Source organism: Vombatus ursinus, unplaced genomic scaffold, assembly GCF_900497805.2.
Source record: "Vombatus ursinus unplaced genomic scaffold, bare-nosed wombat genome assembly UNPS02014909.1, whole genome shotgun sequence".
NCBI lineage: Eukaryota > Metazoa > Chordata > Mammalia > Diprotodontia > Vombatidae > Vombatus > Vombatus ursinus.
The window spans coordinates 12,162,998-12,179,362 of NW_020954687.1; the positions used below are offsets into that span (position 1 = coordinate 12,162,998).

At 34.9% G+C, this 16,365-nt stretch overlaps 1 protein-coding gene across 3 annotated transcripts in view; it reads left to right on the forward strand.

The window, feature by feature from the left end:
* UCHL5 (ubiquitin C-terminal hydrolase L5) overlaps window positions 1-16,365 on the forward strand; it is a 38,122-nt gene that overhangs the window by 9,188 nt on the left and 12,569 nt on the right. For all 3 annotated transcript variants that reach the window (XM_027843471.1, XM_027843470.1, XM_027843472.1), the window contains 4 exons: window positions 764-869; window positions 12,193-12,318; window positions 12,420-12,481; window positions 12,571-12,701. In XM_027843471.1, coding sequence (XP_027699272.1) covers window positions 764-869; window positions 12,193-12,318; window positions 12,420-12,481; window positions 12,571-12,701 — 425 coding nt within the window. The remainder of the gene's footprint in view (window positions 1-763; window positions 870-12,192; window positions 12,319-12,419; window positions 12,482-12,570; window positions 12,702-16,365) is intronic.

Below are 16,365 nucleotides of genomic sequence, written 5' to 3' on the forward strand. Positions count from 1 at the left end.
AAGCAGAAAGAGATCTTGAAGGAGGTGATGTTTGAGCTCAGTTTTGAAATCATACCCATCCTTCAATAATTGGAGAGCCACAGCAGAACAGGGACTGGGGAGGTGTGTCTGCCATAAATGACTCACAAGGGCTAGGGGCTCCCAAGAGGGTTAAGGTACAGGGACCTTGAAAGCATTAACAGCTCCAGCTTCTTCAGATGTAGTGGAAGTTGGCTTCCATTGACACAAAAGTTTTCAAGGCTGAGAAAAACTGACAATTCAGCTGTGTAATTCCCTCCTGACTAGTTTTCCTGCATAGAGGACTAGCTGAATTTAGTAAGGTATACTTTCATTAATTCCTATAAATGCCCTTCAACTCGTGAACTTCATTCATGGAATTCTATATAGAATGTTAAAAGTAGCTCTAGTTTTATCTTGCACGTATTTTCAATTTTTAAATAAGGTAATATAATTTAGGGCTAAATAGTCCATGTATTTGAGGGCAAGGCTTTCGTTACAATTCTCTTTCTAACTTATGACATTTAAAAAGTAAATAATAATCTAGGATTCAGTGAATCCATTTCTTCAGAAATAATACTTTGTGCATGGTGAAAGCTGCCCCTTTTGGGGGGGGAAGGGAGTCTGGGAGGCAGGAGGCTGAGAAGGGTAGTATCTTTAAGGGTTACTTCTAATTTCTTGTTAGATTTTGTAATTAACTGGATGACTTATTGTACTAAGACTATTTGGCACAAAAGATATCACTAATTTGTATTTTATTTTGTAGGCCAGTTCATGGGTTAATTTTTCTTTTCAAGTGGCAGCCAGGAGAAGAACCAGCAGGCTCTGTGGTTCAGGATTCCAGACTTGACACAATATTTTTTGCAAAGCAGGTATGACAATCCTTACAATAATAGAGGAGGTTTCATGTCACTTAGTACAGTGTTCTCTTGCACCAGGAGTAGTGTATTAAGCCATTTAAAGTAATTGTATGCTATTCTGTTAAATATTTGTTTTTTATATGTTTTACTTTTAACTTGGTGCCTTCTTTCTTAATCCACTTTTTTCTCCAGCTTTTCCTAGAATTCTGAGTGTCGAGTATTCATAATTTTTTGAATCTGTAGTCTATACTTTTAAGAATTGACGTTGAACTGATAGCTTGAAGTAGTCCTCATGGTGATGAGGAAATAAGGCAGCAGGTGAAAATACACGTATTGGAAAAATTTATCCTTAAAAAGGAAGAAAAAAGATGGGCTGGCATTTGAAAAGGGAAGCTAGGATTCAGTGATGATTTATTTAAGATTATTTAAGACCTGGGCATATTTACAGGTTATAGGGAAGGTGCCTATAATAAAGAAAAGGAAATTGACACAAGAGAGGGAATGAATTATGAGAGACCCTTGATATTGCTCTTGAGTTAAGACCCAAGATTTGTTGAAAACACATTTTATCTGTTAATGATAACTGTAGTTTTATAAGTGTTTTCTCATATGTTAATTCATTGAATAATCTCAGCAATCCTCTAAGTGAGGCAGGTCCATATTCTTAACTTTGCAGATGAGGAAACTGAGGCTCCAGGAAGTTAAGGGACTTGCACAAGGCCATGTGTCCTTTCTGTTGTACTACACTCCCTTCCTACATTTAATGTTTTCTGTTCTTAGTGTTGTATGCTTATGTTTCTTGTAAATTTACCATAGCAGTGATGTCCCACATATCAGTCTGTCAGCAGACACTTAATGAATGCTTTCTGCTTGTCTAGCACTGAACTACGAATTTGGGGTGATACAAAAAAGTATAGAAGATGTTGTCCCTGGCTTCATGAAGCTTATAGTATAATTAAGGAAGCAATATTAACACAGGTGAAACATCCGAAGAACATATACTAATTAAGTGCAAAATTGTGTGTGCAAAATAGATCTTTGTTGACAGCTGCCTGTTTGACATTTATTTCCATTTGGATCTCTAGCCACTTCCTCAAATTCAGTGAGCTCATCTACCCAAGTAACTTTCCCAGTAATGTCAGGACTACCACCAATTTCTTAGGGGAAAAAGGTAGAAACCTTAAAGTTATTTTTTTTATTCTCTGTCCTTCATCCTTCATATCTGTGCCCTATAATTTCTTTCTTTAAAACATCTCTCATTCCTGTCACTTTCCCTCCATTTTTGCTGCAACCATCCTCATACAGGGCCTTAAATTCTTCACACTCAAAATTACTATAATAACCTCTTTACTGTTTTCAGCTTCTTCCCTGTTCTAATTATTTTGCACATTGGACCTTTCAAAAACACATTTCTCATTTTATTCCCCTATTCAGAAACCTTTATGGCTCCACATTGCTCTCTAAATATAAACTCCTCAGAATGCTTTCGTCACCCTCATAATCTGGCCTGGTGTTACTCTTAATCTAAGGTGAATTGCTGTAATTAGACCAGTCTCTTTATTATTCCTTCAAAATACCATCCTTATTTTTTCTTCCATACTCTTGCTTCTCCCCCTGCTTGGAATGTGGGTCTCTCTTTATTTCTGCACATTTAAATCTTGTCATTCCTATCAGGTCAGCTCAAGTCTCAACTTCTCCATGAAGCCTTCCTGACTACCCAACCCTTGTGGTACTTATTATCTATACCAGAGTTGTCAAAGTCATGACCACTGGGAAAATAATTAACAAAAATAAAAATACAGTACAACATAGATAAGGTTATTTTGAGGTTTTCCAAGTCATTATGCTGCCCTTTTCCATTTGGGTTTGACACCACTGGTCTACAGCATTCATTTAAATACTTGATCATTATTTCTTTATATTATTTAATTATATAGTTATTTATATTATTTAATTTCTTTATATTACATTATATTCATAAGATTTTTGATAGTGTAAACTCCTTGCAGACAAGCACTTTATTTTATGTAATTTTTTTCTATCTGCCATATAGCTAAGTACAAGGAAGGACATTTTTCAATTTCTTTTTTATTTTTCCCATAATAGTTAGTGTAGAGATCACTGTGTTGATACTTTTGAATGATTAATGCTATAGGCAGAGGGTTATAGTAGAGTGAATGCTGGATTTGGAGTCAGGTAGACTTGAGTTCAAATTCTATCTCCTACACTTAACTAGTTGGCTAACCTTGAGCAAGTCACTTTACCTTCCTGGTTTTTTTTTTTTTAGTTTCTTTTAGTTTCTTCATCTGCAAAGATGGAGATAATAAATGACAAGTTTGTAAAACTTTGTAAATTTTGAAAAGAAGTGTTATATATATGTTAGCTATTAAGATGATTGTGGATGGTATATATGTGTGTGTGTGTGTGTGTATATATATATATATATATGTATATAAAACCTGTGGAAAAGGAGCAAGCAAAATTAAAAGCACCAGTTAATAGTTCTGTTGATGATTCCTCTTCTGTGGTGCTTTTAGGTTTCCAGAGCACTTTTCCTCAAAACCTTATGAATTGGGTAATATAAATATTAGCCCCTTTTTTATGAGAAGCTCAAAAAACTTTAAATGACTTGCCTAAGGTCGACGGATAGTGTTAGGGCTTGATTTTGAACTCGGGTCTCTCCTGGTTCTAAGATTATTTTGTTGCTTCTCCAGTAATGCTTCTTGTTCTTAATCGGATTTAATTTGGGCTTTTATTATATTTGAATTATTTATTAATAATTATTATATTAATGAATTATATATTGAAAATATGAATCTTCCTACCTTTCCAGCATCCTTATGCATTACTCCCCTCTGTGTACTCTGCAGTCTAGATATACTGCATACTCACTATTTTGCACACATCTTTATATTTTTGTTTTGGCTGTCTACCATCCCTAGAATGCGCTTGTTCCTTACCTTCACTTCTTGGAATCCCTGGTTTCCTTTGAGACACAGCTTAAACTGCTGTCTTCTACACAAAATCTTTCTCCATACCACCAGCTACTCATGCACTCCTTCCCAAATCAACCTTTTATTAATTTAAATATATACATATGTTGGGTGTGCTCGTAATATAAATTTAGCATATGTACTTAGGTATATATCTTTTCCACTAGAATGTAAACTTTTTGAAGGTAAGGATCATTCACTCTTGTCTTTGTATCCTTAGATCTTAACAGAGTGCTTGGTATATAAAGTGCTTATTAAATGTTGTTGTTTGAACAATTGATTGGAGCTAATCTTCAAATAATTGTTCTGTAGAGCTAATCCATTTTTCTGATTGTAATGAAATGCAAAATCCCTATAACTATGGTACATCCACAAATCAATCAAGACAGAGAACAATTTGTATTTTTAAAAACTTCAGTTATCTTGGTAAAATAACCTGTCATGAGAGGATGCATATGAGATTCAAGTATTGGATTTGGAGTCAAGAAATCCTGGATTCAAGTCCTCTCTCTTATGCTTACCAAGTTTTATTGATTCTCCTTCCACAACATTTCTTGCATCTTTCCTATTCTTTCTACTCACATAGCAACTCTCATAGATTAGACCCTTATCACTTGTCATCTGGACTATTAAAGTAGCTCCCTAAGTGTTCTTTCTCCACCATGCTACATATGGGTGCCTTCCTCCTACCCTTCTTCCCCATTCCCCCCTCCCCCCCATGCCTTTCAGCTTCCTTTTATGTCTATTATACTGTAATCTTGAGAACAGGGATTGTCTAGCACCGTAGCTAGTATATAGTAAGTATTTAAAAAATGCTTGTTGACTTGATCTTCCTGCCTCTACTCTCTTACCTCTCCAACCCATCCTCTTCATAGCTGCTGAAATGTTAAGTTCTAAAGCACAGATTGGACCATGTCAGTTCTCTGCTTCAGAGGCTCTAATAACACTCCCTGTTGTCCAGAAGTTAAAATACAGAATCCTGTTTAACCTTCAAAGCTCTTGACACTGTACTTTGAATCTGCCTTTTCAAATTATGCATTATTCCCTTTCACTCACTCTACATTCTAGCCATACTGGTCTGCTTGTTGTTTTTCATATATTATATTCTCTCCTTAATCTCTATGTCTTTATATAGATTGTCCTCTTGGATTTTATCTAATAGAATCACCAGCTTTCTTCAGAATTCACTTCTTACGTGTAGCCTTTCATAATCTCTGTCATTTATTTATTGCTCCCTGAAATTACTTGGATTGTTGTTGTTTTGTATTTAAGAGAGAGAATAGATTGAGAATTGGCCTTAGAACCCAGAACTTGGGTTCAAGTCCTGCCTCTGACCTGTACTGATTGTGTGATTCTGGGCAAGTTACTTATTCTCAGTGCAGCAAGCAACTCTCTAATACTATAAATACTATAAAACTCTCTAATACTATAAACTTGCATTGGTAGAGGAAATTTCCTTATCAGGGAGTTCCCTCTGCTAATGAAATTACAGGTGCACACCCTTTCCCTAATAGTTTATATTTACTTAGATATGTACCTGTTCTTCCCCTCCTTCCCTAATAAAATGCAAGCTCTTTGAAGGTGAGGATTGTTTTGTTCTTATTTTTGTATGCCTAGAGCCTAGAATGGTTCCTGGAGTAGTAGAGTCCTAATAAATGCTTACTGCTTTACTGATTGACCAAGAACAAGCCACATAACTTTTTTCAGCCTTAGATTCCTTATTTGTAAAATGGGAATAACACAGTCTATAGTACTGATCTTGCCAGGAGTATTTTGAGTCTAAAATGAGATAAGGCTTTTAAAGCATTTGGCAATGGAATGATCATTAGATATAAATGTCAGTTATGATTTACATTTTTCTCTTATGTATTTACTCCTACATTTTGAAATTTCACATATAAAATGAAACTTTCCAGCCCCTCTCCACAGCATTTCTCTTTTGGGGCTGAATCAGATTAGATATTTAGTAAAGTGCACAGGAGCATAGATCTAAAGCAGATAAATGCAGTCATATACTTGGGATAAAAAACCAGTATCTCAAGGACAGGATGGAGAAAATTATGACTAGATACTCTGAAGAAGATCTTGGGCATTTTAGTGGAGTACAATTTCAGTATGAGTCAGCAGCCTTGATATGGCAGCCAAAAAGCTGAGGGTCTTATTAAGAGATACATAGTATCCACAAAAAGTTCAGTGATAGACCTGTTAAACTCTTTATTCAGACAGCATCTGTAGTATGGCTTCAGGGCTATGGAAGGATGTTGCTAAGATGAAGAGTCAATTCTTTCTCTGGAGTCCTTGTACTCCCTCAAAAATCTGGATAATTTCAGGAAATCCATAAACTTGGATGGGGGAAAAAATTGCATCTTTATTTTCATTAACTTCTAACTAACTTCTTAGTGTTTATTTCAGTTTTGATTAAAAGAAAAAAAAACATTAAAGAGTAGTCCATAGCCCTCACTAGATTCCCAGAGGAGTTCATGACATGCATAAAGAAGGTTAAGAACTTCTAGTCCATTTCTGGTTCTGTTTCTTTCTGATTGTGTTTCACTGAAGGTCTTCAAGCAAGTGACTGGACTAACATTGGCCAGTTAAGTTGTAGAGGGCCTTCTTGTTCAGGTACATGTTGGACTTCATGGTCTCAGGTCCCTTCTTAGTCCAAGATTCAGTGAGATCTAAAATTTAATATAAATATATAAGATTACAAATTAAATAGTGTGGAGAAATTTATGTGAATCAGGGCTGGATAAATAAAATTGTCTTGAAGTTAAACTTTTTTCTAAATTTTAGATACAAGAAGTGTGCTCAGCAGCTTGTTTTATTGGACATATGTAATAATAGCTAACAAACTAGATGTCAGAATCAGAAGGTTCTTAGCATGCTAACGCATTGGTCTGAATTCACCAAGATGAAATTCCAAAAGAGTAATAAATATACTTGGCTACAAAAAAATAAAGTTCACAAATATAGCTCATATTAAGATGAGAAAGCATGGATAGATAGTAGTCAAAAAACATGTAGTGAATTTAGTGTATTGCAAGCTCAATGAGTTAGCAAGTGTGATGTGGATTCCCTCCAAAGTTAACATAATCTTGAGCCATGTTAAAGGGGTCAAGGCTTCCAGAAATGGGGAAGTGAAAATACCAGTGTACTCCATCTTTGTCAGACTTCATCTGGAGTATTATGGTCAGTTTTCATTATTGCACTTTAAGAAGAATATTGATTGGCCAGAGAGTTCCTTTCCAGCTCTCAATCTGTGATCTTAAAGTGACCAGAGAAGAGTATCCAGGACAGCAAAGGGCTTTGAGTCCATGTCATTTTAGGAGTAGTTGAAAGAATCAGGCATATTTAGCCTGAAGAAGGGATAACTTCAAGAGAGACATGATAATAGAAGTATTTGAAGGTCTGTCATGTGGAAGAAATTAATTATTAGACGTGTATTGTTTGGCTCAAGTGGGTAGAACCAAGTTGCAATGGAGAGAAGCTGCAAAAAGCATTCTTTAAGCTTGATGTTAGGAAAAACTTATTAACAATTAGAGCTGTCCAAAAGGGGAATGGCCTTGTGTTGAAAGTGGTTTCCCTGTCTTTGGAAATCTTCAAGCAGAAGCTATCCAAGCCGTCTGTTGAGTATGTTATAATGTGGTTTCCTTTCATGTATGATTTGTACTGGAGTCCTACTGGTGTCCCAACTCTCAAATTCTATGATTTTGTGATAATGCTTTAATAGTTGCAGAGTGCTTTGCATAAATTTTCTCATTTAATCAGCACAGCAATCCTGTAAGGTACATACTGTTATGCCCATTTTGCAGATGAGGAAACTGAGGCTGAGAATGGTTGAGTGACTTGCTTAAGACTACATAGCTGCTAATCGTGTAAGGCAGAATTTAAACTTTGTGTGTTTTGGACTCTTAAGTTCAATACTACCTGTTCACTAAATATTCACTACCTACACTACATTAACAGTTAAAGATTGATTGTTTTTAAATTAGTAGTATATAGTTCAGCCACTTGGTGGCACCAAATTCATTTTAAAAATCTGAGAATATTTTTAGAAAACAGCATAGGCAGATAGGTTTTTTTTATTTTGCAAAACTGGCCATATTAACCAGAACATTATTTTTATAGTGGTCTGATTCCATTGAAAAGAAATTAATTTATTATTCAGCATTTAATGATTTGCCTGCTATGTCCAAGGCACTGTTAGAGATACAAAGATAAAATAGACTTCAAGGAACTTATAATGGTGAAGTAAAAAAGGCATACAAATAATGATGACATAGTAGAATGTATTTAGTGTTTTTATAAGAGAGTTATAATATTCTATTCATCTTTAGAAGAGGGAAAAGATCATTTATGATTGGGAGAGTCAGAACTTCATGGAAGAGATGACAACATAACTTGGCCTTAAAAGATGGGTAGGATTTTGACAAGCAGAGAAGGCATGTTTTGTAGGCAAGTGGGAGTGACATAAATAAATATCAGAGACTGGAACATCCATGTACTATGTGTTTGGAGAATGTCAACTAGTCTAGTTTGCAGCATAGGTGGTGGAATGAATATCAGTACTGTGCCTTAAGGAGAATACTCTGACATCAGTAGTTGGTTAGGGCTAGGACTTCGGGAGAGATAAGTCAGGTTGTTGTAATGATCCAAGTAATAGCTTTTGAGGTAGTATGGTGGTAATGAAAATGGCAAGGAAGGAATTAGAAGCAAGGGACATTATGGCAGTAAGATTGAGAGGAAGTGACAGTTGATTAGATTTTGGGAGCCCTAAAAGAAAATGAAGCATTTTGAATATTGAGGAACGAATTTTAGTTTAAATGGAATTTCAAATTTAGGTAACAAATTGTGATGTCTTTTACAGGGAAGTTAGAAGAAGGAGTAGATTTTTGGAAGAAGAGGGTAAATTTGGTTTGGATTGAGTGGTGTGTACAGCAGGAGATATCTGGCAGGCTTTAGGAAATGTGGGTTTGGAGCTCCAGAGGGATATCATGACTAGAAATATGGATGTGTGGGAGGAGTTATCCATGAGTGGGGTGAAGCTATGAGAGTATATGAAATGGCCAAGGAAAATTTGGAACAGTTAAAAAACTTGCATGTTATCTTTTTTTTTCTTCCCTCCGGTAGGCACAGAGGTTAAGTGACTTGCCCAGGGTCACACAGCTAGTAAGTGTCAAGTGTCTGAGGCCAGATTTGAATTCAGGTCTCCTGACTCCAGGGCTGGTGCTCTAGCCACTGCGCTACCTAGCTGCCCTTGCATATTATTCTTGCACAGTGCCCATTCTTATTCTCTGTAGTACATTGACAGGGTAGACATGTTACTAAAACATTTACTGTAGATTACAACCTGAACATAGAGTTGTTATATGCTTGAATTCCCCTCAGTGCTTGATAGAAAGCTATTCATAAAGTACTTTTAATACATAATAATTTTTTGTTACATACATGGCAAATACAAGCAGTCTTCAAATTTCACTGGGGTAATGTTCCTAGAAAATGGTGAGAAAGTAAAAAAACTTGAATGTTGATACATTGAACCTATGGGAAATAGGATGTTAGGTTCCCTCAACCACCAAAAACTGTAATATTTTGCTAGAGATTGCTGAAAATACAATTTTCTGCATATAATTCTTTATAACAAAACATTAATTCTGATAATATGCACTTTTCCTAACACAGTAACCATAAAGTACCCCATAAAATGCAGTACACAAAATAAAATTGGCAACAGGCAAGACATTTTTTTCTCACCAACAATTCCCTAGAATTCTGTGACCTTTTATGCTAACATCTCAGTTTAAAAAAAAAACCACAAAAAACAAAACATTGATTTCAGACAGTATTCACTTTTCTTAACAATGAAATCTATAGTAACAATAGATATTGTACAGCAAATAAAGTCTTAAAACTAAAACATTTTAAAACCTGAATCTTACCTTCCACTGTGTCAAATTGCAGTGTGAGGGCTGTATAATGTACTGTTGTAAACCTCTATGCCTTGGCCACCCTCTATAAACCAACGGGTTAGGTTGCTGGGACCTTTGGACACTGTCCTTCATGGCTTATGGATGGCATTGGAAATTATTGTGAAGGATGCACCAGCCTGATCAGATCAGCAGGGGCATAATAGCAACACAAGACTTGAGTTTTAGAGGCAAACAAGGAAAATATGAATGCAGTGAATGCAATGGGAGCTCTTTACAAAGGGTGAACAAGACCAGTGACACATCTAGTAGGATGGACACCTGCTGCTCCACAAACTTACACACCTCTCATTTTTTTCTGTCCTGCATATAGCTGAAATTGTGTGCAGTTGCTAATGCAAAAGTGAAAATGAGGTTACTAATAAAATCACGAGAACTTGAAGTCTCAAAAGTTAAAGGCGTGAATATTGAGGATTGACTGAACAGGATTTGTCTTAAGTCCTCCTACATTTCTTTGACAACTTGCTTCTTAAACAAGAGAATCAGACATCTGGGTTTTGGTTTTTAATGTTTATCAATGTTCATTAAACATTAGAGATTTTTTTTTTCATAAAACAGTAGTTACAAATTGGTCAGTAGCAAAGTTAATTGAAATTTAGTTTTCACTTCCATTATAGTCAAGTATTTATTAGTCAACAAGACGGCACGCAGATAACTGTGGTGTGTGTGTGTGTGTGTGTGTGTGTTAGAGAGAGTGAGAGAAATACAGATGCAGTGCAAATGGACGATTATCTTAGAAAGAAGGCATTGGTAATGAGGATGACTAGGATAGCCTCCTGCCGAAGGTTAGTTTTGAGTTTAGTCTTGAAGGAAGCTAGGAGATAATGGTGAAGAGAAAGAGCATTACAAGGCCAATCATTGAGAAGACTCAGTGTTCAAGGAAAATGCAAATGGGGCAATGTAACTGAATTTTCAAATGTGTGTTTTGAGGGTCGACTGGAAAGGTGGGAAGGAGCTAGGTTGTAAGAGGCCAGACAGCATTTTATATTTGATCCTGGAGGTAATGGGGAACCACTGGAACTTATTGAGTTAGGGGATTGATGTGGGCAGATCTGTGGTTTAGGAATTCACTTTGATAGCTAAGTGGAGGATGGTTTGGGATGAGGAGAAATGAGGCAAGGACACCAATTAAGAGGCTTTTGGAATAGTTCAGGAGTGAGTTGATGAGGGCCTGTAGCAGAGTGGACGTTGTGTGACTGGAGAGAAGAGGATAAGATAATAACAGGATTAGAACAGATTGGATATGTGAGGTAAGTACCAATAAATATGGGGGTGCCTTTGACAGTAATAGGAACATTGGAAACAAAGGAAGGTTTGGAGGGAAGGGTAATGAGTTTTGTTTTGGGCGTGTTGAGTTTGTGAGGTATCACAGGAATCAAATTCAGGATGTCCAAAATGCAGAGGGTGATATAGGACTGGGTTCAGGAAAGAGATTAGGACGGGGGTTCTTAACATTTTTTGTGTAGTAGATTCCTTTGCCAGTCTAGTGAAGCTCTTGGACCTCTTCTTAGAATGTTTTTAAATGCATAAAATACCTAGGATTACAAAGGAGACTAATTTTATTAAAATGTAGTTATCCAAAAAAATTGTTTTAAGTTTATGAACTTCTTTAAAAACTCCCAGTATATAGAGAGAAGAGAAAAGGGGCTGAGAACAGATCCTTGGGAGACAGGACACCAAAGGTTAGTGAAATTAATCTGGATGAAACTCTAGCAAAGGACATTGAGAAGGAACTGTTGGACTGATAGAAGAGCCAGTGGGGAGTGATATCGTAAAAATCTAGAGAGGTGAGGGTATCTCGGAAAAGAGGATGATTGAAATGTCAAAGAACAATGAGGATTGAGAAAAGGCCATTGGATTTGTCAATTAAATGCTAATGGGAGTTTAGAGAAAGTAGTGACCAATATAGGCTGTAAAATTAGAAATTTTATGAAGGAGATAGGACTTGAGCTGGCTTGGAGGGTTAGAATATTATTTTAAGTTTAGGTAATAACATCAGTGAAGGTAGGAAGAACAGAAGGGAAAATTACAACTTTAACTTAACCAGCTAAATTTCAGAGATGGAATAGTCAGAAGTGATTTTCTGTGCATTGCTTTTTCAGTTTTTGAGATCACAAATGTGTTCTGTATATTCATGTACTGGTATCCCAGATTAATTTAAGTTAATTGCCCAATGGGGTTAGAAAAGAACTAAAGTTAAGTATCTTTTATAATTATAATTTAAAAGGAACTATGCCTCAAGGAACCCAGAGAGTCTTTGAAACGCAGTTTGAAAGTCACTGTTATAATTCATTTGGACTGTGACTACTGTCATAAATTAACTATTTATAACAATGTTTCCCTTTTTTTATATTAAAGGTAATAAATAATGCTTGTGCAACTCAAGCAATAGTTAGTGTATTATTGAATTGTACTCATCAAGATGTCCATCTAGGGGAAACACTTTCAGAGTTTAAAGAATTTTCGCAAAGTTTTGATGCTGCTGTAAGTATGACACTTTTATCATTTTTTTACATTATTTGGGAAGTGAATTCTCACTTTAATATGCTTTATTTTTAAAATATGCTTAATTTTTAAAATTTTAGATGAAAGGTTTGGCATTAAGCAACTCAGAAGTGATTCGACAAGTCCACAACAGTTTTGCCAGGTAGTGGGAGTTTATATTATATAAAGGAAATATTTATCTTTAATATTTCATTCTTTCTCTCTTTAACTTTGATTTTTTGCTTACTTTAGACAACAAATGTTCGAATTTGATGCGAAAACATCAGCAAAAGAAGAAGATGCTTTTCATTTTGTTAGTTATGTTCCTGTCAACGGAAGGCTATATGAATTAGATGGATTAAGAGAAGGACCAATTGATTTAGGTAAGCATATTTTGTTATATAGCTAATAACAGTTTATGTTGGTTAATTGTTTTTGTACTATGTAATCAAATCACCTTTTGGACAAAAGTTGAGGTTTTTATATTTTTTATATTTTTGTAAGTATTTCATTCATTTTATCAGTTTTATTGTCATATCATATAACAAAATATTTCCTGAGTTTCTTTTATTTCCTTTTCAGTTGTGTAGAATTTTTTTTTTGTTTTATATGAACAATTTGGTTTTCCTTTCTTAAAAAAAAAATCAGATTAGCTAACTGTTTATCTATTTTACTACTATTTTGTTTTCTTTTTCTTTCTTTTTTTTTTTTTTTTTTTAAAAAAAAGCCTAGCTCCTAGTTTTATTAATTGAATGAATTTTTTTGACTTGGGGGTTTTTTGTTTTGATTCTATTAATCTCTTCTTTGATTTCCAGAGTTTCTGCTTTGGTGTTTGTGATTTGTTGTTTTTTCTGGTTTTCTTAATTGCATACCTAGTTCATTGGTTTGTTTTTCCTCTTCTTTTTTTTTTTTTTTTTTTTTGGTTGATGAGAGCATTTAGAGATAGCAGTTTTCCACCCTCTTCTTCCCCCTAAGGACTATTTTAGCTACTTCCCTTCAGTTTTGTTATGTTGTCTCATTTTTGTCATTTTCTTTGAAATTTTCCATGGCTTCTGTGATTTGTTTAGCCTCCTTTTTGTCACTTTCTGGACAAAAGTTGTGGCTTTTATATTTTTTTATTTTTTTGTAAATATTCATTTCCTTCATTTTATCAGTTTTATTATCATATCGTAGAGCAAATATTTCCTGAGTTTCTTTTATTTCATTTTTAATTGTTTAGAATTTTCTTTATATTTGATATGAACAATTTGGTTTTCCTTTCTTTAAAAAAAAATGAGATTGTTTATCTGTTTTATTAGTGTTTTGTTTTGTTTTTTTTGTTTTTCAAAAGCCCAGCTCCTAGTTTTATTAATTCAGTGAGTTTTTTTGGGAAGGGAAGATCCTCTCCAATTCTTAGGATTAAGTTATTTAGTTTCCACTTAATTTTAATTCATTCTTCGAAGGCCGCCCTTTATTAAGTATAGGTTTTATTGCATTTTAATCTGTAAATTTTTGTTTTTCTGCATTGGTGATGAGACTTTTATACCTCAGTACTTGGATGATTTTTATAAGTGTCATGCACACTGAAGAAGTATATAAACTGTTTCCATTCACTGATTTCTAGAGATCTGTCATTTTTATTTTTTCCCAAAGTTCTTTTCAGGTCCTTAATTTCCTTCTTGTTTAACTTTTTGTTAGGTTTGTCTAGGTCCAAACAGGTCTAGATCCCTTCACTATTATACTTTTGCTATCTGTTTTTCCCTGTATTCAATTAATTTTTCCTTTCAAGTTTTTACGTGCTATAATGTGCTTTTAATTTCTCTGCTTTTCTGCCTTTATTATGTCTATATTTATTGTATCCTTATTTGAAATCATGATTACTACCCTTGCTTTTTTGAGTTCACACTTGAAGCATAATAAATTCAGCTCCAGCTTATCATTTGATGTCTTTGTGAATTTTTGTTTCAAGTGTTTTTCCTGTAAACAACATATTTTTCAGTTCTGCTTTCTCATCCATTTTGCTGTCATCTTATATATGGATCAGTTTGTTCAGCTACATTTACAATTGTGATTATTAATTGTGTATTTCTCTTCCTTCCTCCTGTACTTTTCTCTCTCTTCCTCTTTACCCCTACTCTCAGTATTTATAAATAAGCAGATATACCAGAGAGAGAGTGTGAGAGAGAGGAAAGCATCAGATTCCAGTTCCCTCTGCTCCTTCTATACTTTTTTATTTTATGCAACCCTTTTATGTGAGATATAGTGAGTTCCCTCCCTTTCTTCTTCCCTTTCTCCACAACATAGCCTCATCTTTTCCGTTTCTGTTTTCTCCTCAGATAGTCAAACCACCCTCAGTTCTTCAGTGTCAGTCCCATTTAATTTCCTTTATAACTCTTGGAAACTTGTCATGAAGACAGTCTGAGAACACACTTGTTTCTTCTTTTTCTGTTAGCATGTCAAAGAATAATCCTCAACCAAGATTAGAAGGAAAGTAGAAAATTGGGAAAGAATTTTTACAACCAGTCTCTCTGATAAGGGCCTCACTTCTAAAATATATAGAGAATTAAGTCAAATTTATAAGAATACAAGTCATTCTCCAATTGATAAATGGTCAAAGGAAATGAACAGGCAGTTCTCAGATGAAGAAATAAAAGCCATCTATAGTTATAGGAAAAAATGCTCTAAATCACTATTAATCAGAGAAATTCAAATGAGGTGCCACATCACACCTATCAGATTGGCCAACATGACAAAACAGGAAAATGATAAATATTGGAGAAGACGTGGGAAAATTGGAACACTAATGCATTGTTGGTGGAGTTGTGAAATGATCCAATCATTTTGGAGAGCAGTTTGGAACCATGCCCAGAGCGCTGTAAAAATGTGCATACCCTTTGACCCAGCGATAGAATTTCTAGGGCTATATCCCAGAGAGATCATACAAATGGGAAAAGCACCCACATGTACAAAAAGGTTTATGGCAGCTCTTTTTGTGGTGGCAAAGAATTGGAAATTGAGAGAATGCCCATCAATTGGGGAATGACTGAGCAAGTTGTGGTATATGAATGGAATGGAATACTATTGTGCTATAAAAAATGATGAACAGGCTGACTTCAGAAAAACCTGGAAAGACTTGTATGGTCTGATGCTAAGTGAAATGAGCAGAACCAGGAGACCGTTGTACACAGTAACAGCCACGTTTTGTGATGACTAATATTGGTAGACTTAAAACTTCTCAGCAAAACAAGGATCTAAAACATCTCCAAAGGCCTCATGATAGAAAATGCTATCCACAGAGAAGAAAAAACTGTGGAGTTTGAATGCAGGTCAAAGCATACTATTTGCTATTTTTTTTCTTCTGTTCTGTTTTGTTTCCTCTTTCTGGTGGTTCCTCCTATTGGGGTTCTAATTCTTACTTACAACATCAGTAATGTAAAAGTATGTTTAATAGGAATGTATATGTATAGCCTTTATCAGATTGCGCTCCATCTTGGGGAGAGAAGTGGGGAAGGAGGAGGAAAAAATTTAAAACTCAAAAGCTTATGGAAGTGTTTGTTGATAATTCAAAATCAATTAATTTTAAAAAAACAAATAATCCTCGTATAGTCCATTCCAGTTTATTAAATGTGCATATCTTTTGTTTTTCCTTATTCCTGTCTTAATTTTTCTGATATATGAATTATCCCATTTCCTTGCATTTCTTGCTTCTTTTTATCTGACCAACTGCCCATAGGCATCAAAGGATAAATTGAGGAAATAAAAGACGAAATTCATCAATCAAGTTTTCCTACCTTATTTGTCACTCTGCTAAGAGATAAGAGTTTGAAATTAAAGTTAGACTTATTGGTTGAAATTAGGTTTCTATTTTATATTTTTGTGTTATCTCTTGGGCTCAGTTCTCATTCTGTCTCTGGTCCTGGTTACCGCAGACATTTGAGAGTTAAAACAACAAGTAGTTAACATTGAAAAATTTTTTTTTTCTGCTTTCCTCCCCTCATAACTGCCACCATTGCCTGAAAAGACATATTTTTAAACCAAACCTGCCAAACATTTTTCATGTTGCTTTTT